Source organism: Cyrtonyx montezumae, unplaced genomic scaffold, assembly GCF_038088225.1.
Source record: "Cyrtonyx montezumae isolate F1298 unplaced genomic scaffold, pur_monq_1.0 scaffold_3, whole genome shotgun sequence".
In the NCBI taxonomy this organism is placed as follows: Eukaryota; Metazoa; Chordata; class Aves; order Galliformes; family Odontophoridae; genus Cyrtonyx; species Cyrtonyx montezumae.
In genome coordinates this window covers 141532051-141555102 of record NW_027072034.1, presented here as the reverse complement: position 1 = coordinate 141555102, position 23052 = coordinate 141532051, and the positions used below count along the sequence as shown (strand labels likewise).

General features: G+C 43.7%; 1 protein-coding gene across 1 annotated transcript in view; it reads left to right on the top strand.

The window, feature by feature from the left end:
• The first annotated feature begins 9255 nt into the window (after nucleotides 1-9255).
• The window catches only part of GRM8 (glutamate metabotropic receptor 8), a 323602-nt gene continuing 309805 nt past the window's right edge, over nucleotides 9256-23052 (top strand). The window contains exon 1 of the mRNA XM_065743531.1: nucleotides 9256-9765. Within this exon, the coding sequence (XP_065599603.1) occupies nucleotides 9256-9765 (510 nt within the window). The remainder of the gene's footprint in view (nucleotides 9766-23052) is intronic.

The window sequence follows — 23052 nt, the reverse complement described above, 5'->3', positions numbered from 1 at the left end:
AGACACCAAAAATATTCTGATTCTGAAAGTATCTTCCGTATAAGGAGTGCTACCTATCCTACAGAACAGCTATCTTCCTTTTTATGGTTTAGGCCTTGACATCCATTGTTCGCTGCTGAAAAGTTTATGTGAAATAAGTCAGATCTGGGGCCTTACGAAGATGTGTTATATTTTATAGATGAATGTGCATTTTCTTTGGCCTCCAGATAACACTTTTTGTCATAGTTAATACCATGAAATGCCTTTTCTCCCCCTTTCATTTCTTCACCATGTAACATACCTTGTGCAGAAATATTAGCCTCAGAGAAATTCATGCAAGACAAAAGTTCTTTCTTTGGTGATTATGTTTTCTTGATATATTTCGATACCCGTATTTCAACACATCTTACAACTCAGAACCCTGCACTCACCATCACTTAAGTGGAAATCACTGGCTTTGTGCCTCCGTATTCCTTGGTAGCTGTTAATCAACGTACCTTTGCCTGACAGTGATAAGTCAAGTGGTTTTATTGCCTCAGTAGATTTAATTCTGTGTTTAAATAACTCCAAAAGTTGCATTTCTGTCTGTTAAATAGGAACAATAATAATAATAATAATAATAATAATAATAATAATAATAATAATAATAATAATAATAATAATAATAATATAAAGCCCTAGAGCTCAGAGTGCCTTACTTTGCACTATTTCAAAGTTGCAAATATCAGCCCCATTTGAATGTCACTAATATCTGTGAGTGTGACTGGGGAGTGATGCTGCTCCAACACGAGGTACTCAGCCCAAACCATTGCTTGGCTACCTGGAGTATGACATCTTTTCTGTTGGAGAAGCAGACGCATAGAGAAGGGCTGGTCTGTTCACTCTTGCTTGGCTTTGGAGAGATATTTTGAGCAACCATTTATTCAGTGCAGTAATTAGAACTTGAATTTCTCAGGCTATGTCTCCATAGAATCATAGAATGGCTTGGGCTGGAAGGAACCATAAAGACCATCTGGCTCCATCCCTGTGCTGTGGGCAGGGTTGCCACCCACTAGATCTATGGTCCTGACATTTTCCTATTCCCTTTAATCCATGCCTGTGACCTAACATGTAAGATTCTCCCCCTGAGAACGAGGCCTTCCCACTCAAGTAAAGGTCATTTAAGAGCTTCTTTATGGTAGCTTGGTGTCCAGAACTGGGTTTCTTCCACCTGAGTTAGTAGTGCAGGCAGCTGTGCCACCGGCCCTCACATAAGTCTTCCCTACAATCCGACATCAGCTGCCATCAGGTTTGAATCAGAGGGATCCTACTCAAAGAATGATGGATGTATATTGCCTCTCTTTTGTGTCATATATCCTCGGGAAACATAACCATTTCTTGCAAAGCTTCTCATTCTTTCCTTCCTGCCTGTCCCCAAATATTTATCTTCTCTGCTTGCATTTAGTCAAAACACAACACTCATCTCTTCGGTTATGGGTTTATTTATCATATTCCTGTCTGAGGCTCAGTAAGCTACTTGCTGTAAGCATATGGAACAAGATACAGTCCTCACCTCCCCAAAACTGTGCTCTAGAAAAGATATGGCTGGGAGAGGTGGGGAGAGGCAACGAATCTCATTCAGGCTGGAAGCACATTGGATGTTTCTTTATCCCGGTCTTTTGTCCTGAGCTTGCATCTCCAGCTGCAAGATGCAGACAAAGGCTCAAGCAGAACACTGCTGCTTTTCCTGATCTTTCGTTGAAGCTGCAGAGTGTAAATGGAGCTGGAAATGAGCCTGCCCAGCAGCACATATCTCGGGTGGGGAGTATTTTCTCGATGGGGTTAAGAAGTGTCTCCACGGTGGGATTTGCTGGTGGCTGAACATCAGGGTTTAAAGCATGGATTTCTGTGATGGAGTCATTGAAATCACAGCTTGTCAGTCTGCTCTCACGGAAGGGTTACAGAAAAAAAAGCAAATGCAGACAGGAGTTAATAAATTCTGTCTAAGGCCTGGCCAATTTCCAGTGTCACTGACCAATAGTAAAAGATCTTCTCCACAGGGGAAGTTATAGTCTCGAAAGACACAACGGATACTGTCAGACTGTGTTAGACTGCAGCTGTCCTGGGACAGACTTTTAACCCATAAACGTGGGCAGCAGCACCCAACAAAGGCGACGGTGGTAGCGCACTCGGAATCTATTCCTCCTTCCAGCTCCACGTTCCACGCGAGCGAGGCAGCCCCGGGCGTAGCAATACAAAGCAAAACGCTGCTTATTAGCAAGGAAAGCGCTCGGCCTGGCCTGGCCTGGCCTGGCCTGGAGCGGGAAGCGGTCGGCTCGGCGTCGTGAGCCCCGGGAGCCCTCCCCGCCCGGCAGCCCCGGCCGCGCCGCTCGAGCTGCAGTAGCGCCGGGCGCCCTCGAGGTGGAACCTTCTCACCGAGGCTGCGCCGGGCGATGCCGGGCGGGTGCGGCCCCGGGCGACCGCCGCGCCCCTCCCGGAGCGGGCGGGGATGGATGGCCGGGGCGGGAGAGCGGTGCTGGGGGGGGGGGGGGAGAGGAGCGCACCTGTTGCGGCTCAGCGCTGCCGGCCCGAAACGTCCCCGGTGCCCGCGGATGGACGGGAAGCCCCTCCGGGCAAAAAGTGTAGGGAAACCTCCTCCGTGACATCGGGGCGGTGAGGGCGGGCGGGGTGAGACCTCGGGGGGGGGGGCCGCGTCCAGCAGCCCCCGCCCCGCCGCCGTCCCCGGAGCCGCGCCGCCTTCAGCACCGAGAACAGCTACAAGTGCGGCGCCGCGCCGAGCCGGGCAGCTCTCCGCCGGGCTGAGCCGATCCGAGTCGTGCCCCGCCGTGCCCTGCCCGCGGTACGCGCCGCTGAGGGCGGGGGTCGGGCGGCGGTGGGCGGGGGGCGGTATCTCCCGTCCCGGCCGGAGCGGCGCGGGAGGGTGGAGAGCATCACGGGGCTGAGCCGCCGCTCCCAAAAAGTTGTGGGTTTTTTTTTAAGGAGAGGGGGAGGAGGAGTGAGGAAGGAGGCAGTGCGAGGTTCGGCGGATCGCGGCTGTCTGCAGCGACGCCGGACCGCGCTCCCGCTCCCGTCCCCGTCCCAGCCCGGGGGCTGCGTGGGCTACGCGGGATTACCTCTCGCCGCCGTTAATTCCAGTGAGCTGCAAAGCGCTGTGGATATGCAACTCCTTCCCAGCGAGGTATCTGCGTGCGGGCGGTGCGCGTCTCCTCCGGTTCGTGCGGTGCGGGGCGAGGAGCCCACGGATAGCGCAAGTTTCCCTTCCGCGAGCGATGCCGTGCGCGGCCATCCTCCCCTCCCGGGGGGCTTTGGTGTGCGCTCGTTTTTTTTGTTGTTTTTTTTTGGTTTTTTATCCCCGTTGTTCCCTTATTTTTGTTTATTTACTTTAATGATTTATCGTTTTATTGCCGATACCCTCCTCCCTCCACAACCCCAGCAGCGCACGGGGTCCCGGCGCAGCGCGAGCTTGGGGCGGACCGCTGCTCGGAGCAGCCCCGGGGCAGCCGTGCCCGCCGCCGGCTGGGACCTGGGGGTGGGCGAGGGGGGGAACTGGGGGTGAGCGGGGGGAACCCCGAGGAGGAGATGGGGCCGCGGAACGAAGTGCCGCAGGTGCGTGCGGAACGCTGCTGGAAAGCCCATAACGGACTCCCCCCCCCCCCCCCCCCCCACTCCCACCGCCCGAGTAATGGCAATCGATCTGCGACCCGAAGCGCACGCAGCCCGGCGTTGGCATTCAGCAGTTCGCAGGCTTCTGACCTCCGGCACCGAGCGTTCGTTAAGAGAGAGTCGGATTTGCTTTGAGGGGAACACGGGAGCGGGAAGGCTGAGCAGCAGAGGAAAGAATCGCCGGCGGCTGAAATTAAAGGCGACGCGCGTTGTGCTGTTCTTTTTTTATTATTATTATTTCCCCTGCTATAGCGCTTCCGGAAGGTGCGGGATTCGGGGTCGGGAGCGGCCCGAGTCGGCGGAGGGGGGTGGGGAGAGGGAACGATGCGGGGCGAGGCGGCACGGAGCGGGCTCGGCCGGGAGCTGAGGGAGGGGATGCGCCGGAATCCCTGAGCGCCGGGCGCCGGCTGGGGTACGGATGAGCCCGGGGAGGGAGGGAAGGAAAACCAGCTCGGCGAAGTAAAGCGGAGAACAATAGGGGGCTCCCTTCCGGGGAGAAGCGCGGCGGTGATGGGCGATGCCGGGGGCGGCTCCCCCAGCCCCGGGTGCTCCCCGCGCCCTGCCCCGGGGCCGCGCAGCCGATGGGTGCCCGCGGGTCCCGGCCCGGCTGCGGGCGGCGAGGAGCGGGGTGCGGGGCTCCGGGAGGGGGGGGGGTTCCCCGGGTTTGGAGTGGCGGGGGATGCGCGGTGCCGCTCGTCCTGAGTGCGGAGGGGCCGAGTGAGGGCTGGAGGTGGTTGGGAAAGGGGGAAGTGAGAACACGAAGAGCAGGAAAAGCTGTACCAGGCTGCCTCCTTGATCGTCACTGGCTGGACCGGAGGTGAAGCCAACTCTAAAAGGTGTGAATACCGATGGGGTTTATTCGTCTATGAGACCAGGCAAGGGCAGAGGGAAATATTTGGTGCAGTTTTTTTCTCTTGAAAGATAGTAAGCTTCCCTTAGTCTCACCCTGGCAGAAGGACTGGAGATGCTCTGTCAGCGGAGCTTGTTTGGAAGATGCATTTTTGCAGGGAAGAAAGTGAAGGCAGACGGTCTGGGGTGCCTGATAGCAGTGAGGGGAGTTATTTCCTTCATGGTGTGCTGGGAAGAAACAATTCCTGTAAGCTTAGGGTGGCTTGGCAAAGTGCTGCTTGTTGTGTGGTGGCAGGGCACAGCGAGTCACTACAGAGAGGCTGGGGAAGATAACACTGCTTATATCAGTGAGGAATTCTGCAAGTTAGGAGCTGCGATGTCAGGGCCTGAGGTTGTGTGGATTCCCTTCTGTTGTCAGCAAACCCCATTAATCTTCTCCATGTCAGGGTGCTGTATGCAGGTGGCAATTCCTTACCTGCTCCGTGCTGAAACCTGGCTGTTTGTTCACCGCTGAACTCACTGTGGGAGAAAGAGGCGACTTTTAACGGGCACTGCAGTGAACATAGCCAGGCAGGTGGTATCTGAGAGCTCAGAAGTAGCATCAGCAGCAAGAGGTCAAAATTACCACATTTTTGAGTTAATTCTGTCTCCCTGGAACTTCAGAAAGGGAGATGATGTTGCTTTGCTTTCATTCAGTGAAACAGGATGGGTTGCGCAGTGAGGGCATCCGTTGGATGTGAGCAAGCAGAAATGGATCTTCTCCCTAAATCTCCTCCTAAGTCACAGATGATCACTTTTTATTTCACTTCAGGAAAGTGCCAGCCATGCATCAAACGCCATGACAAATGCATTTTTTGTCCTCCAACAAAACTGTGCATATTTTTCACAGGCGTTTCCCCTCACCATTTCTCGGTCTGTCAGTGAAGGTTCACATGTTTCTGGCCGGCAGCATCAATTAGAAACATCCTCTGAAGTTCAGCGAACCCATTGTCCTGCCTGTGATGCAGGAATAGCCCTTGCTCTCGCATCTGTCTGTGCTTGTGGGATTTCTCAAGAGCGTTTCCAGGTGATACAGAACCTTCCTGTGATTTTCAGCCCCGACTTCAGTGCTAACCGAAGGTTGTTCTTTCTGGAGGTTTGTTACCAAAACGAAGACCCTGCCTACATTTATGTAATTACTTATCCATAGCGTTCGGCTCGCTGCTTAGATCTCTAACACAGAGACCTTCTGCACAGGGCCCCTCCTGTTGCTCTGTGTTGGAGCACTGAGGTCCCAGCAGTGCCTCAGTACAGCCGTGCCCATCCATGTGCTCCCCATGTCTGGCAGTGCCAAGTGCTGTCACGAGGAAGCATTGCCAGAGCCAGGCTCGACAAGCAGAAGTTCCACGTCCGCTGTCTTGCAGCACCCCACCTCCTTAGGCTTAAAAATAAATAGACATTCAAGCAGAAGGAGTGGAGGTCTGTGCTGAAATGTTGAGTTTAAAAATAGCAGTATGTTCCGATAGTGCCAGATATTTTTAATGAATTAAAACCAAAAGAGGCATGCATTTCAAGGTGACTGGAAGAAGGCTTTGTGGTGTGCTCACTCTTGAACTGCGGTGGGGGAATGTGTGAATATCTTCACAGAGGTCGTGTTTCCAGTGAGCAGTGACTACTACAGGGGGAAACCTGGCAAACTGAGAATAGATGTGCATTCATTCAAACTTTTATGGTCGGTCTGAGAAGGACAGCATTTTACCTCAAATGAGATCTCGACACGTGAGAAGCTCATTCAGATTTTATAGCTCAGCAGCCCATGCTTTCCCACAGAAATTCATTGATAAAAATGGAATTCATTTATCTCACGTGCTTCCTGCTTAGCGACATGGGCTTGCAGCATTCTGTAAAAGTTGGTGTTAATCAATATATGGAAAGCAGTGTGGCATGAATAAATTAGGCAGCGTAATGAAAGCTTTTATTTCGTGGGTGACATAAAAATAGACTAAAAGGTCTTAAATTTTTAAAAAGAACATTTTAAAGTTTTATTTCTGTTTTATAGACAAGCTGTGGACACTTGCAGCAGAGAAGCATGTGAGCTGTGGCAGAGCCATTAGTGCTTATGTAGGCTGTAATGCTGAAAAATGGTTATTGTCAATTCATTTAAATTTCACCCATTTCCAGATAAAGTTTTGCAGTCAGCATACTGTGTTCACTTCAGGTTCCCCGGTGTTGTTGGAATTTGGGTCGCAGTAGTTGAATTAATCACTATTTGTGTATAGAGTGGCTTTAATTTTGTGTCGTTCTTTGGCTGCAAGGGGTTGACCTGAAACTGAGCAATAGAAAAAGCAGCATTTTTCCATTCCTGTTATTTTTCACTTTTGCAGTGGTGCCTTCTTGCTCTCCACACAGTGTTAAATAGGAGCTGACATCCTTTATTGCCTCAGAGGATCGCTTCCTACACGGGCTGTAGGAACACGTGGAGCCTAATGGGCTGGTTGTTCACAATGGAACCAGGGAGGAAATAGTGTAGCTGCTGCATCATTTCACTTGCTGCTTTGAGCCCTTAGCTGTGTTTTTCCAATAAGGCAATCAAGCCGTCAGCCAGTGGTGGCTAGCTAATAGTTAATGCAATCTTTTCTCTGTGGCCTGGGCCATATTCTGTCCTTAGGCACCATCCCACAAGACTGGATCAACCTGTGGGAAGCCAGTGGTGTTCCTCGAGTTCCTCCATTTGTAACTGAGGCTGAGTTTGGCTCATGGGGCTGACGTCTGAGCAGATTTGTAAACTGCGTGCCCAAAAGGAGCTGAAGGAGAGTGATCACGGGAAACAGCACAGCATTTTTTTCATTAAGATTCAACCCTGAGCCAAACTCAAGCAAAGCCAAATATTAAGAAGCACTGAAATTCTTGTGCTCTGCTGTTCCCAACTGCAATGATTTCATTCACACCAATTAAAAAAGTTTCATTTTCAAGTCACTGCTCTGCTACCAGATCACAGTGAGATACCTTTTCATTAAATAGAAGGCTTCCCATGGTGAATATTTTTCTCAGGTCTTCAAACTGTTTTAAAACTCTTCTTTGTCTTTTGTGAGCTTGGCATTATCGTTTGGGGAAAAAAAAACAAACGCATAAAATAAATTGAAGAAGATGATCAGTTTCAAGCCTTACAGAATCACATTTTGAGTTATGTTACCACAAAATACATAAACAACTTGTGTAATATAATTTAAAATGTCTTTGAGAAACAGTATGGATGGATCAGTTCTAATTTGGTAGAAACCAATCAGATTGCTCGGGACTAAGTAGATACCTACAGAGTTGAATGTGATTAATTTCATTGGAAATTATAGAGGCGTTTTTTATTCATTTATTTGTTAAGGAAAAAAAAAAATTCAACCAAACTGCAACATAGAATGTCCTCTGCTCTCTGGAGCCTCTAACAGGCTCTCAGGGAGACGGATTCAGGTGTGGCTGCCTGGAGTGGGCATATCTAATTTTAGGTGAAATGAATTTTCTCTCCTCAGCCATCTAAAAATTATTCGAGCATGTGTAGTTTTGTTTAGTATTAACATAAATAAATGCCACTCAGTTGAGAGTTGACCATTCGGAGATCTTTATAACAGGCGTTCAGATACGTAGGATGAATTCCTGGCCTCATTAAAATCAGTGGGACTTTTCCAGATGTCAGTGGGGGCACAACGTTGTTCTTATTTTTTGTGGTCCAAATGCAGGCAGAGAATAGAGAATAGACCTTGTTAATGTTGGACCTCAGATCAAGTGAAATGTCAGAAAAGGAATGTTGGATGTTCAGCTGTTTTCCCAGCAGAACACACTGTGCTCTTTTTGCTTAGGAAACCGGCTACCTTTTCGAAAAAGTAATTTAGCTTTTGAAATGTTCTAGCAGACATTTTATATGTATAGTGAACCCTGAAAAAGAGTGAATTCCACTGGAAAAATAATCAGCTTAATATCCAAATGAATTGAACGTGCTCTTACTGCAGCGGCTGAAGAGCGCACTTAAATTCAGGAGCCCTGATTACTCCATTGTCACACACGGAGCCTCTCAGCGAGTGCAAGTGTTAGGAGCTATTGCACTTCTGTGGGCTGGAACAGAATGATGCAGCAAAACAGAAAATACATGTTACGGATCAGATCTGGTTTTGGATGTCACATGGTGCAAAGGAAAATAAGAATTACGGGTCAGACTGCGAAAATCAAGCTAAGTGTAGTTTGCCCTGATTTGGCTTTTGCTCTGCTGGAATCATCCATTTCTTGGCTGGTAGTACAGTGCACCAGGTGTTCAAATTCACAGAAGGCCAAGAATTACTTACTCTCTTATATCCCGCCAAAAGTAAAACCTAGGCAAAGTAACTCTTGCAAATGCAAATACACTGTGTGACGTTTAAAACTGCTGAACTAAATAGTATTGTTCTCTCTTTTCTTTTACAGAAGTACCTCAGCTGCCGGGCGAAATAGAAGGACATGAGTTACTGACCTCCTCGTAGCAGCAGGACTGGAAATACTACCCTGCTCTTCACCATCAATTAGGAGCAGTTGAAAACCACCTCTCTGAAAAGCCGATCAACCAATGACATCAGTGGACATCTTTTGTAAAACATATTTTACGTACTTCTACTGAGATCGTTTTTCTACCCTCCGTATGGTTCTATATCACTTACTGGGCACTGATGGTAGCCTCCAGAAAGTGCAGTTTCAAATGGTCAACCTCAGTCTTTAGCAAGAAGAAAATCTGGAAACTGGATAACAACAACGTCTTCAGAGAAAATGGTATACGAAGGAAAACGATTAGTTTCCTGCCATTGTTTCTTCCTGTTAACAGCCAAATTCTGCTGGATTCTCACCCTGATGCAAAGAACTTATGGCCAGGAATATGCCCACTCCATCCGACTGGATGGGGACATCATCTTGGGAGGACTGTTCCCCGTCCATGCAAAAGGGGATAGAGGGGTGCCTTGTGGGGAGCTCAAGAAGGAAAAAGGGATCCACAGACTAGAGGCAATGCTGTATGCAATTGATCAGATTAATAAAGACCCCGATCTTCTTGCCAATATCACCTTAGGTGTCCGGATCCTTGATACATGTTCCAGGGACACTTATGCATTGGAGCAATCCTTAACATTTGTACAAGCATTGATAGAGAAAGATGGTTCAGACGTGAAGTGTGCTAACGGCGATCCACCCATTTTCACTAAGCCAGACAAGATTTCAGGTGTGATAGGTGCTGCAGCAAGTTCTGTGTCCATTATGGTTGCAAATATTTTAAGACTTTTTAAGGTAAGGAATATTTTCTACTTTTTCTTTTGAATTTTAAGCACAAGGAAATACGCAAAGAGATTGTGTTTCTTACTTTCAAATAACAAACAGACTGAAATCTGAAATGACTGGTTTGCCCTTTCTAAGAAAACAGCAAACAAACAAACAAAAGCAACGACTGTGGACCCTAATGTAAGGTGCCAAATGCCTCTTTTGAAGTTCTGAGAAACCAGAGCAGGTTTTAATCCTTTAGGGACTTGTGGTTTTGTTTTTTTGCTACTTACATTGGTTGTTTATACTCATCAAGACTAGGCTGAGATTTATTTTGCAAATGTAAAGGAGAATTGAAATACAAGGTTTAAACACAAATCATTTTTTAGGAGAACCAGATATTTTCTCTAAATGTAAAGATATACCAGGAATAATCTAGTGCTAACGATGTGCACGCCTAGCCAGATATCTTTGATATCCTTGAAGTCTTAACCTCTTCCATATTTTTCACTAAGGGATATTATTTTTCCTGTTCTTGTTATCACTTTGAGGGAGATTACTTTTGGACAGCAGTTCTCCTGTCATACTCGTCATTTCCTTCCACATACCTTATTAAGTTCAGCTCTTATGAATGATGAAAAAGTAAGCCTTCCACCTCTAAACTTCCTAAGTTGGATAGGAAGAGGAATACATTCTAATCAATCATCTTAGCTGTAACAGATCAGGCAGCAGTTATTTAATTTTTAATCCTGTGCATTAGTAAATAGATTATGGTAAACTGTGCACGTTTCTTCTGTGCAGAGAATGATTTTTCCTTCGAATTTATCACTGCTCTACTCCCCACTGTTACTCAGAAGGATTCCCTTCATTCAGGAATCTTGTCTTATGTCCCACAACTTCCAACCAAGCATAACAACTCCTGAAAACCATTTATCTGACTTTGGCAAAGACAGTTCTGGTAATGCTGAATATTGCTGTCAGGGATTTTGAAAAGCATTGCAGTTCTCTGACTGAAAATTTGAATAGAAGGAAGGAAAGATTGCCTTGTTTTGAAGGTTTCTCAAACTGACAGAGAGTGTTTCGGTCATCTAAAGGGAGATCTCTGTCCTCCCCTCTGGTTCTCTCATGAAGGGCACAATGATTTACAGCTTATCAGAGGAGCAAAATGTCTGCTGGGTTGTGGTCAGATATTCATCAGTCTCCGGGCTCAACCCTTGTAGTCACTTCACATTTGAGAGTAGTGGACTTGTTCCAGCCGTATTGTTTGCTTGTGAAAATTAAGTAAACAGAACTGGGCTAAGTCTTAAAAATGTCCTATATGGAGCACACCTCTGAAGCCATGACTGGTGAGGGAAGCCTGTCCTTCCCAGGAATGCATGCTGCAGGAGGTAACTGTTTTTAATTCCGCATGTCTTTTTTTTTTTGGAAATTGTTTTGCCCTTTTAAATAATGCATGGCTCTGAAGTAATGATAGATGGAACGGTCACTTTAATACCAATCATAATGCAAAGGCACACATTTATTCCCAGATTTGAGCTGAATACAGTATAGTAGACTGATTTAAGAAACTAAGCCTTGTAAGACATGTATTAACTGTGAATTAAGAGCAGCAAGAAGGAAAGAGGCCCATGAATTGCCTAAGATACCAGTAATTTGTCTTCCGAAACCATGACAGCTACCTCCTTATTTCCATTATACAATAAGATTGCAAATAACGTTCTACTGCAGTCTTAATCAATAGAAAGTCATGTGATATCCCCTCTGGGGAAAGATCTTATTTACTCATTTAATTGATGTAACACAGCTGCTGGCAAAAGGAGGAGACATCTCTTTTAGTTTTAATTATAGATCCTGCACAAATATTCTTAATAATGTAAAAAATGACAAATGGTACCCTTTAATGTCTCATCTTGGACTTCCATCTGAAGTCTGCTCTTACACCTTCCTCTCAGAAGTAGCTCTGCTGTTTTTTCCTGAGTAAAGGCTTCTGGATGAGGCCCTGTTTAGTGGCACATTACAAACCACTTACAATGGAAAGGTTCTTTGCCATAATTGCAGATGTATAATCCAGTTTGGGTTGTATTTATGTCAAAGACATGGGCTGAGATTGTCAGCTGATGTAGCCCCAACTGCTCTGATGTGGAGGGTCAAGACCTTGGTGCATGCTCATGAAAGCTCCAAGCATCCAAGTATGAAATCTCTGTTTACTGCTTATTAATGTCAGTCAAGGCTAGGCACTCAGCTGGCATAAATCTCCAATCACCATCATGCAAAAATACCTATTTTCATTATATCCAGGTTTACTTCATTCATTCATATCTCTGCCTACCAGTTTTCTTCAACAAGTTGAACCTGTAATTTCAAGTTCAGTGTTCTTTAATACCTACTCTGAAGTTTCTACATGTCAGGACTACGTATTTTTTTGAGAATGTTGTATCCAGTTAGATTTTAATCTGTGATGAAATTGTGAGAAGTATATGTCACTCTATGAGAATATACAAACTAAAGCTCTCTGAGAAATATCATGCTGAGCAGCTTGGTTTTTTATGCTGCTATTTTTCTTTTCATTTTTTTTTCCCTTTTATTGATTTTACAACGTAAAACATACAGGTCAATAGTCTTATCTGATGATCTGGTGGATAGCATAAGCTGATTGATAGTCCCGGTATCCTTTTGTCTAAGAGTTTTCATGAGAAGAGGGGAGGGAGGGCAGTACAGAAGATGGCCATGATCTATATAACCTTCCTTCTGGCCACTTGGCTCACCTTGGATTCTTCTCTGTCTTTTTATGAATATCCTGGAGGCAGTACTACTTAGAAGGTGATGTTCTGTCCTTAATAGGTCTGAAACATTAAAGTCCAAATTTGGACAGCTTAAATTTCACGTGTTGATGGCTTTGTACCTTTAAGAAGTACTTTGTAGCAAGGTAAAAAGGTTGGCACAAACTGGAGACTCAGCCTCATCTGAATGATAACAAAACAGGTCTGGCCATGTAACATGGTTCTGCCAACAATCTAGTGCTCGTGGGACAAGCCCATAGTGATGAGGTCCAGAGTCAGTGAAGAAGTCACTGCCAGCAGTGCAAGGTCATGGTCAGCAAGGTACAAGGCCAATGGCTTAGCTTGAGCAGGGACCCAAGGGCAAGGGTCTCTGCTGAGAAGCAGCAGTGAAGTGAGAAACAGGTATATGAGCCTATGAGGCTGCCCCTTACAATGGAGCTGTTTTCCTGGTCTGATTCAGTCACATACTTGTACCCTGTCAGAGATGACTGAACACATGCAACCAAACCCAGGGCTGGGAAAGAGATGACACTGCAGAGCCTTTTGGTGCATTCAGGGCCTTGGCAGTTTTTTAGCATTTCTTAAAGGAGTAACTCTGGAAATAAGACAGACAGACATGGGCCTTTCTCTTTCTTCTGCTGAGCCAGGAGCTTCTCTTTCCTCTGGGTAGATGTTGTTTGATTGTTATTATTGCCAGTCTGGAAGTCCTGCTGCCAAACTGGTTTGCATTTTGCTGGTAGGATCTATTGAGGGTTTGCCCATCCTGTTGTCCAGCTCTCACTAGTGCAAAGGCAACTCTTCTATCGAGTGCGTCATTCAAGCATAACATCTTACTCCTTCCCTGGGTTTGTCTTATGGAACTTTTTGCTTTGTATAGGGCGCTCAGACACGGCCAAGTAATATCCTTTAGCTTATCTGTGTAAAGTGTGTAAGCATTTAGGCTGTTCCCAGTCCCTCAAAACTAATCCTGGAGAAACAAGAGTCTGCAACTCATTCAATGTTCCCCACATTTACAACTTTTACTTAATACAGAATGCTTTGGCTTGGAAAAAACTTTAGAAATCATCTTGTCCAAACCTCCTGTGGGCTGGGACATCTTCCACTAGATCTGGTTTCTCACAGCTGAAGCCAACCTGACCTTGAATACTTCCAGGGAGGGGATATCCACAGCTTCTCCGGGTAATCTGTTCTAATGTCTCACTACCCTCATCATGAAAAATTTCTTTTTTATATCCAGTCTATATCTAGCTTCTTTCAATTTAAAACCATTACTCTTTGTCCTATTACTACAGGCCCCAGGAAAAAGTCTCTCTCCATCATTCTTATAAACCTACTTTTATGTACCAAAAGGCCACAATGAGGTCTCCCTGGAGCCTTCTCTGCTCCAGATTGAACAGCCTCAACTGTCTTCGCCTCTTTTTGGAGAGGTGCTCCAGCCCTCTGATCTGTTTTATAGCCCTCCTCAGGATCTGCTCTAATATGTCCACAGCTGTCTTGTGCTGGGATCCCCTGAGCTGCATGCAGTAACGTTGTCTGACGAACTTGTATCAGTGGTTAAAATCTGTTGGAAAGAAAAGAGATATTTTCTTATGCTAGTTTTCTTCCATCTAAAAGCTTTAATCTATTTCTGATCTCCTTGGTGCATTCCATCTGTCACCTTCACACATCTAGCCAATGTCACACTGAGAGCAGCGTAGGGACGGTGGCTTGCATGTGAATTGAGATGGGTGGAAAGTGTGCTTGATGAATTGTGATCTGAAGTTTTTATGTGTATGTTTATGTACGTGCATATGAAGCCAAAATGGTAATTGACAGTTTTGTCCTTTTTCTTGCCTTTTGCCTTGCCTCGCCTTTTGCTTTGCTGTACATTTTCTCCTCTTTTCTAAAATGCTTTTCTAAAGTACTTCTTTCCTCTTTTTGGTCAAATTCTCTCCTTTCTGCGCTACTGTAATCCATTTTAATAGCTGCTGTCTGGAGGGACTAATATTTACTTCAAGCACATTTGCCTTATACATTTCATACACATTTACTTCTTCAGAAGCACATAGTACAAATGACATTCTGGAGTCACTCTTTCCAATTTATGTGCAACCATCCAAAATGCAAGGTGCAGTTTCTTTCAATAAATCTAGAAGTGAAGGTATCAGTTCCCCCAGCATTTGTTTTTTAATTTGCTTTTATTGCTTGCTTGTACCCTTCTGGGTTTTAGTGGCTATCCATGTCTGGCAGCCTTGCTCAGCTAGCAAGCGCTGTACCTGAATGATGCTTTTTCAGGGCTTGGTGGCAGGTCCTTTTACATTCATCTGCCATGTGATGCTCCTGTTGCCTTGTGATCCAGACCCAGACAGGCCTCCCAGAAATGTGGGAACTGCGATTATGTGGAACCTAACCTCACTGAACTTCATAAATTAGGAGCTACATATTTAATTGTGGCAATAGAGTGCGTTTTGTGACTGGATGGAATATGATACGTGTAAAGTGTGGTAACATTTTACCATGTGATTTCAGAGAGTATGCACATGCTTTTGTGAGGCGATATGAAATACATGCAGATCCTGACTCTGACTCTATGGAAATTTTGCATCTCCTGAACCTTACTGACTCCAGAGTGATGTAGGAATCAGCCTTTTTCACATGTGACTGTAGGGGCTTTCTGTAATGGGAAAAATTTTACCATTTACTTTCTAATTCATAAAGAACAGTATCTAGAAGTTTACCCAACATACTGGCATTCATTAATAAAAGAAATGTGCCACACTGATTAAAACAGATCTCTCTTCTTTTCACTGTGTCACACTATGTTTGCCAGCAACATTTTGTGCAGCATAGCATTTGAGATTTGCAATGAATTATGATTGTTTGTGATTAAAACGTAAGTAGAAAATCTAGAGTGAAGTGTGAAGAGAAATTGTTAGTGGTGAGAATTCGGCTGAAACAATTTGAAATCAGCTTTTAGTATGAACAGATTTGTTTTACATTTATTCGAGATAATATTTGCACTTTCTGAATCATTTTTAATTATAACAGGAAGCCATTGCCAATACATCCCATTTACTTTTACAGTGTTTTTTGTAGCTTTTTACAAGCACTTATCTAGATGTTTAGTGCCTGAGCATCTTGTCTTGTTATTGGCTAGAAAATACCTTGTAATCATAATACATGCACACACACACACACACAAATAAATATATATAAATATATATATTTTTTCCTCCTTTTTTTCCCTCATAATTGGCTTCTGTTAGAAAGAGCATTCATATCTCTATATATTTCCATGGTAATAGATACTTGGATTATGCAAAAGACTCTTTTAATTCAGCTGTGATTTTTCTGCCAGTGCTATGTTGAATGTGTCTCAGACAAGAGAGGCAAATGGCAGGTCAGCACTGAGATAAAATTATACGTACATCAGATACTTCGTGAGTATCAATAATGAAATTGTTGGGAAATTTTTTAGCTACAGCCAGAGGAAATAATAGATTTCCAGATTCTGCGAAAACTGCTAGGACTGATTAGCATCAAATTTTATTTGTGCTAAGCTGCTTGAGGCAAGGGAGTACAAAACCAACTTAATGCATTCATTTAGGATTTTACAGTATATTAGTTCCTTAAATATTCCTCTAAAGATCTAGTATTTTTAGTCTTCTCCCACTCCTAGATGAAGCTATAAGTAGTGGTTAGAGCAAAGCAGCAATTTGTTTTTCTGTATTATTTTCTGTATTTGTCTTTGGTTTGATACAAGGCTTTAGAAGCATTTCTTGACCTTTTTGAACTTCTCTTTTGTCATTCTGGTTTGATTGTATCTAACCGTTTCATGGGAAAAACTAGAAGGTTGATTAATGTTTATTAAATGGTATGAGATACCTGCCCTGTATTTGTGGGCAAGCTGAGGCTGTCTTAAATGTTGAGGCTTTTATGTCGTTCCCTAACCACATACAGGAGCACCTTACCAAGAGATTGTAGCTATTAAAAACCATGGGTTTGATTCTCTTTCTACTTCCCTGAAGGCAGTTTAGAATGTGTATGTATTTATCCCTCACGTGAACACATGAAAGAAATTGCATATTCTAAGAGAATTAATTCACCCTTTCATGGCTGAGTTGTTACCACTGTATGAATGTTGTTTGTGTGCGACAGGGACCCCAAGTTATTTGTTAAGTAATGCCTGTGTTGATAAAGATATCAACTGTCACTCTACAAATGAGAGGACTGAAAGGCTAAGGGGAAGAGCCCAGCAGTTCAGCAGTGGTAACCTGTTTGCAGAAAGACAAATTCTACAATGGACTTCCTTAAAGATCTAGTTTTTGGAGGCACTTTTTGCATCTTTGCTGGTAAACAAAATGTACCTGGCACAGTTCTCTGTCACTGAGGCCAGCTGACACAAATAATCCACCTCTGTACAATAAACTCCCTAAATTGTGGGTCTGCATGCAAGCTACTGGAAAGGAATGATCCCTGACCCGTGTTAACTTCTGAAGTCTGTCTGGAAACAGAGAGGCTGTTGGCTGGCATAGGTCACAGCCCAGCTAAGGACTGTCCTAGAAGCTCAGTGGAGGAGGTAGTCTTCACATGCTCAGGAATGTGCTCTGGAAGGATGCATGCGCTGTATCAGTGGAGACAGAGCTGACTTCTCAGGCAAGGCAGAGCTCCTCTGCTCTCGCTCTTTCTGAAGGGAAGCCAAGACACTGCTAGGGATCATCAAAACCATTGCAGTGTTTTAATACAATGATAGTTTTATTAGCCTCGATGAGAACTAAATTAAGACTTTTTTTCCCTGGTGCTAATTGTTTCAGTACAGTGACAGCTGTGCCATATGAATAGTCCTGCATTCTGATTGTCAACAGAAACCAGGCGGTATTGTGTGTCTCAGCCAACTGGTAGATCTTGTGGTTTTGTGTATTTCCGTTCTCATTATTTTCCCTAATGCGCGTTGTGCTTTTAGGATTAAACTGGTTTACGGTGCTTAAAAGTACATCCTTGTGTTTGCTAGCATTTATCAGAAGAAAACAGTCATCTAGACAAAAGTCTTACTGAAGGACACTGATTCCAGTTGAACAAATTAAATAGCCAAGAGCAAAATGCTCCTCTGGGCTAGGATCTACATATGCTCCCAGATCAGAAAAGCATGATGTTATATCCTCTATCCTTCTGACAGGACAATTAAGCATTTAAGTCAAGCCTTAAATGAGGAAGCTGCTTGCCCTTGACTGCCTGTGTCCTAAATAGAGTGTAAAATGCTTTCAAAGCAAGACTGAATCAGGTCTGTGAGTAAGTGCATCTTTCATGTTTACCAAAAAGAGTGTGGTTTGCTCCATGCTTGCACTTTGACCATGCAGAACCTCTTCTCACTGTGTGTTCTTCAAGCAGTGTTTTTGTCAGATACGCTCAATGAACAAGGCTCTGACTCAGTCTGTTTCTGTGAGTTATGAGGATGTCTGGGTCACCAGGAGGAAGAACTGGAGGTTGGTTCTCTAAGTGGGACTCTCTGTGGGGTAACAGGAAATAAGGGAGATACTTGTTGAGAGATTGAACTCTCAAAGGACAAAGATCTCCTCTTTTTTTCCCACTGTGGGATTTCTTGATAGACTTCAGATAGATACGTGGCTTTAACTCTTCTCTGAAATAAGTCACTGCTGTTAGGAATGCTGGGATTGTGGGGGCTGTCTTCCTATTACATTTCTTTAATAGCGGGACTCTGAAAAAGGTGTAAAAGTGATTTCTATGAGTTGGAATCATTCCCATTTAGAGATTTGGTTTTTGTTTTCTCAAGGTGCTTACGGTATTTAGCCTTGTGGCAGAAGTATTTCTAGAGGCTCTGTATTCACTTTCCTGATACATATATGCACATGATTCTACAGAGTAGAAAAAGTAGCAAAAGGACAATATCACATTTTTATATCATTCCATAGTATGCTGCTAATAATTTTCATTAGTTTTTCACTTTGCTTATGCTTTGTCACATTTACAATATCATTATGATCTTGCAAGCTGGTTAAAATTTTGTCTAACAGCTCCATAGCATTATAATAACACTGACCCCTCCATAGTAATACTCTTATTCAGATAAATCTATTTTTGTTTGTATGTTTGCTTTGTTTTGTTTTGTTCGTAAAGACTTTAGAAATGCTAACATCTTAGTGAAAAAATATCATCAGAATTAATACTTAGTCTACTCATCAGAGAAACATTTCAAAGGGGCTATGAATCCTGCAGTAATTCTCCAGCTGGATGCTTCCAAAATGTATCCCCAAAAGAGAGGGGAAGAAAGGGCAAGCTTTCTCACTGCTCTTCTTTCTTCACTTGGAGCCACGAGTATGCTTTTCTCAATAGTGCTGAAATACAGCTGGTCTCCTTCCAGAGGAGCTTACTTCCTTGAGGGCTGCCACATAGACAAGGACTCGTCAGTCTAAAAGGTATGCCTTAATGAACACACAGGGAGCCTCACAATGAGCCTCAAGACTTGCCTGTTCAGATGATGTGTGAAAGGATTATTAAGTGAAGTTGAAAACTGAAAGTTGAAAAAGTTGAAAACTTCACATTTGTGAAGAAGAACCAATTGTACACAGGTCACTTTAAAAGTAATGCCTCCCATTTATTTCCAGGGAAGCCACAACAGATACAAAGAGCACAATAACATTATTTGATAGAGCAAATTCTCAGCCACAAAACACTCTTTTTTCAGCATAATCACCATCATTAACCGTGTATTTTTGCTAGCAAAGAACAAGAGCCTGCATATCATCTTTGTAAAAATCTGTACCAGCAGAGGTGATCCATTGTTTCACAGATACTATGACAGCATGATTGCTAAGAAAATGCTGCCCACGCAGTCCATCTTTCATGTAAGCAGGTGAAATTAGAAAACATCACATCCATAGTATACTGTGGCTGTGGTAGGACAGTCCAGCCAAGACTGGTAGTGTTCTCCATGGTCTTCAGACTGGTGTGAGGTTTGGTGGTATCATGTTGCAAGAGATAGGTTGTCTTCTTTTCTGTCCCGACTCTGGAACTTTGAGACTCCAGCTTGGTCAGTGTTGTGATGTAGTGGTCAAAGCTGTTGGTTTGTCCAGACTGAGGAAATCAAAGGATTGCCTCTTTCCTATCCCAAAAGACAGTACACCCTAGTTTTCCCATTGATAACTGTGTCTTAAACTTTTTCTTTTATGGGGCATTCTCCTGTTACCACTCTGTGGACTGCCATTTTGACTCTGGCTCCAAGTGGTGATAACATGTCTCATCACTGGTAATGATGTGATCCAGGAAACTGTCACCTTCAGTCTTGTATTGGTTCAATAGGTCCTGACAAACTTGCATATGGTGTTCTTTCTGTTCCTGTGTGAGCATTCATGGGATCCACCTGGTATAATCTTTGGGATATTCCAGTGTTGCCACCATCGTTTTCAACACACTGAAGCCAATATTCAGCTCTGAACACAGTTCCCTGGTTGTAATCCATGGATGAGCAGATCAAGATGCTTGTCATTTTATGGTGTGACAGCATGGCTGTCCAGAATGTAGCTTGTCTTTCATTTTGGTGTCGCCACGACTGAAATACAGCACCCACTGCCTCACTATGCTCATATCCACTGTTCGGTCTCCATAAATGTTCAGAAAGTGTCAATGAATGTCAATGAGAACAGTATTTTCTGCCCAGAGGAGTTCAGTGATATACCTTTGCTTCATATGAAGTTCCATGTCACGCACCTTTATGTCAGACTGCTTCTCTGCTGCCATCTGTTGCACAGCAACAGTGTGTAATGGGATATTGGTAGAAAGGTTTAGCTTCTACTGCCATACTACCACTATTCACTTCTGACTTTGTGGGCCAACAAAATAGAATGGGAGGCATTGCTTTTGGAGTAGCCCTTGTAGAGCACAGTACATCTTGGGTAGTTGTGGAAAAGAGGACATCTGTAAGGGCTGTGTGTATGCTTTAGCATATTTATATTTGCTACGTTATTATACTATCACTGGCTATGGACTTCCTCACCCAAACAACCTTTGAAGAGAGTGGTGTAGGGGAAGAGAATTTGTCTTGGTAAATTAGATGAGAAATTCAGTAATCATTTGGAGAAGCATAAGAAGTCGAGGAGGTTGTTCTCATTGCAGTGGTGTCTGGGACATAAAGATATATTCTTCTGTTGCCATCTAGGCCATGTTTCTTGAATTTTGCTTACTCAAAAGGGAAATAAAAGTGTGATTTTTGTGTCACTTAGACTTGCTTAGAAGAGGAAGAGTTCCTGGGAAAGCAGTGCATTCCAGGGAAGCCTGTGGATGATGTAGCTGTAAAACTGGATTTATACAGAGGGAAAAAAATATCCTGTTGTTTTTGCTGTCAGTAGGCTTCCTTTTCCACTGAGGGAATCTGTCTGGTGCATAGCTAGGGCAGATGTGGCTCTTCTATTGCTTTGTGATGTTTTCAGAAATGACCATAGTGATGCTCTTTTGGTGTCAGTCTGCAAGGAGATGTGGATGTGTTCATTTGGAAGAGAGGTGGTTTGTCTCCATAGGACGGGATCTTGAATGAGCTGGCTGTCTGATATCCACAGGCAAGCTTCTGCAGAACATCTTTCCTAATATGGATTAACTATGAAAGTAACACCCCAAATTCAACTTAAAGAGCAATTAGTGGAATACATATATATATATATATACTGTACTGTTCAAAAAGGAAGATTTATGTTTGCTATTAGAAAAAAATATTGCAAGAAGTATTCCGCTGTACATTGTCTAAAGATTAATTTGATTTGTGTCAGATTTTCCATTTCCAGCATTTCTGAAAATTATTTTGGACAAAGTATGAAAATATGTATTTGTATAACAGCAGGAAAGTGATCTAGGTAAAGTAGCCAGTGTTTTCCATGCCTAAATTTGATGGTTCTGTTTTCCATGCTTTATGTAACAAAGAACAGGATTTAGAAGTTACCAGCTGCTATATTTACTTGCTAAAGTGTGAAGAAAATATGTATTGTCCTGAGGATTAAAGGGCTGATTCTCTTTGTGCTCAGTTCAGGCAGAACTGAGGCATCTGTAATGAAAATAAAAGCCACTAGAAAGCATGAAAAAAGGAGAGCAAAAATCTGTTTATGTCTTCTTTGTTGGACCCGATTTGATGATGCCCTTTCAAAGCTTAAATGTAAACATTCATCTTATTAACCAGTGTTTCATTCTTTTTCTGCATGTTAAACAATTTCACTTGTAAAACCTAAATGCAGTTGGAGCTGTTGTTTCATCCTAATGGAAACCATCTTGCCAAATGTCTTCTGAAAAGCAAAAACACATCGTCTCTGAACTAGGAGATGCCTCCAGTAACAACTGAACAGCATTTTGGAAACTGGATATGTAAGGTATTTGGGACAAGATGCACCATAGAGAAAGAATGATATTGCAAAATTAGTCCTAGGGATGGGAATATGAACGAGAGTAGCTGTGCTGCATACGAGAGAATGAAAAACGTACACTTGGAACAGATGCTAAGAGTGCCCTGTGACTTCAAGGTATGATTTCCTGCCGTTCCTGCCAAGTTTCAAAGCTTGTGTTTTTCTATTTTTTCTCCCCCTTATTTCTATTTTTAGGCTGGATGGCAAAGGACTTGTGATTCAGGAATGAGGATTCACAGTTTGAATTCTACCTATTTTATTGCCTCTTTGCATAAGGATCACATAACTTTTGTTTCTGGTGTCCAGGAGAGAATGAGAGTAAAGATGTCAAAAGCTGAGGAAAACAGAGTATTTTTGAGATGGGTCAAATAATCTCTTGGCTCAATGGCTTTGTCTGCTTTGCAGAGCTTTGTCTGAGTATGACAGACTGCCCTCGCTGTGCATTACTGCCTGCTGAAGCCTTCCGTCCTGTATCTTGCTGCACCGCAGAGCTCTGCGACCTTGGCAAGTCAGGCAGAACCAAATCCTCAGCCTGACCGCCGCTAGCTGTGGGTGCCTGGGTGTCCCTGGGGCTGATGTGCAAGGTCCCTGGCCTCTGCTCGACGTGCTTGAAGGGATTTTGTGAATATAAAGGCTCTTCACTAATCAGATATAAGAATGAGGGCTGGGGGCATACCTCCTACCATGAGTTCTTAAAGAGGGATTCCTTGTATCCTCTTACACAGCTCCCTCCCCTGGGTTTTGCTATGAAGGGGGATTAGCTGACTCCTTATGATCTAAATATGCAAGTCATCAGTCTCTGGAGCAAGTGATGAAACCTGCCCAACCGCAATCAGAGGCTGCATATTCCCCCCATGAAACCACGATCAGCTAAGAAAGAGTCTGAAAATCAGGCAAAAACCATTTGGATCACTGCCCAGCAAAACGAAAATTGTTAAAACTCATCTCTGCAAACTATACTTGGGTGACTGGGAAAAACAAATGCCTGTTGTTATTAAAACAAAACATGAAATTATGCAGTGTAGAATAGAAGAAAATGAAAACAGGTGCATGCAAATATGTGATCTACTTCAGATGAGTGGATTTTTTTTTCTTAAATGCTTGAGAAAATTCAGTTTTGAAAAAGACTTGGCAGCTGATGCTTATTCCAAATTCTT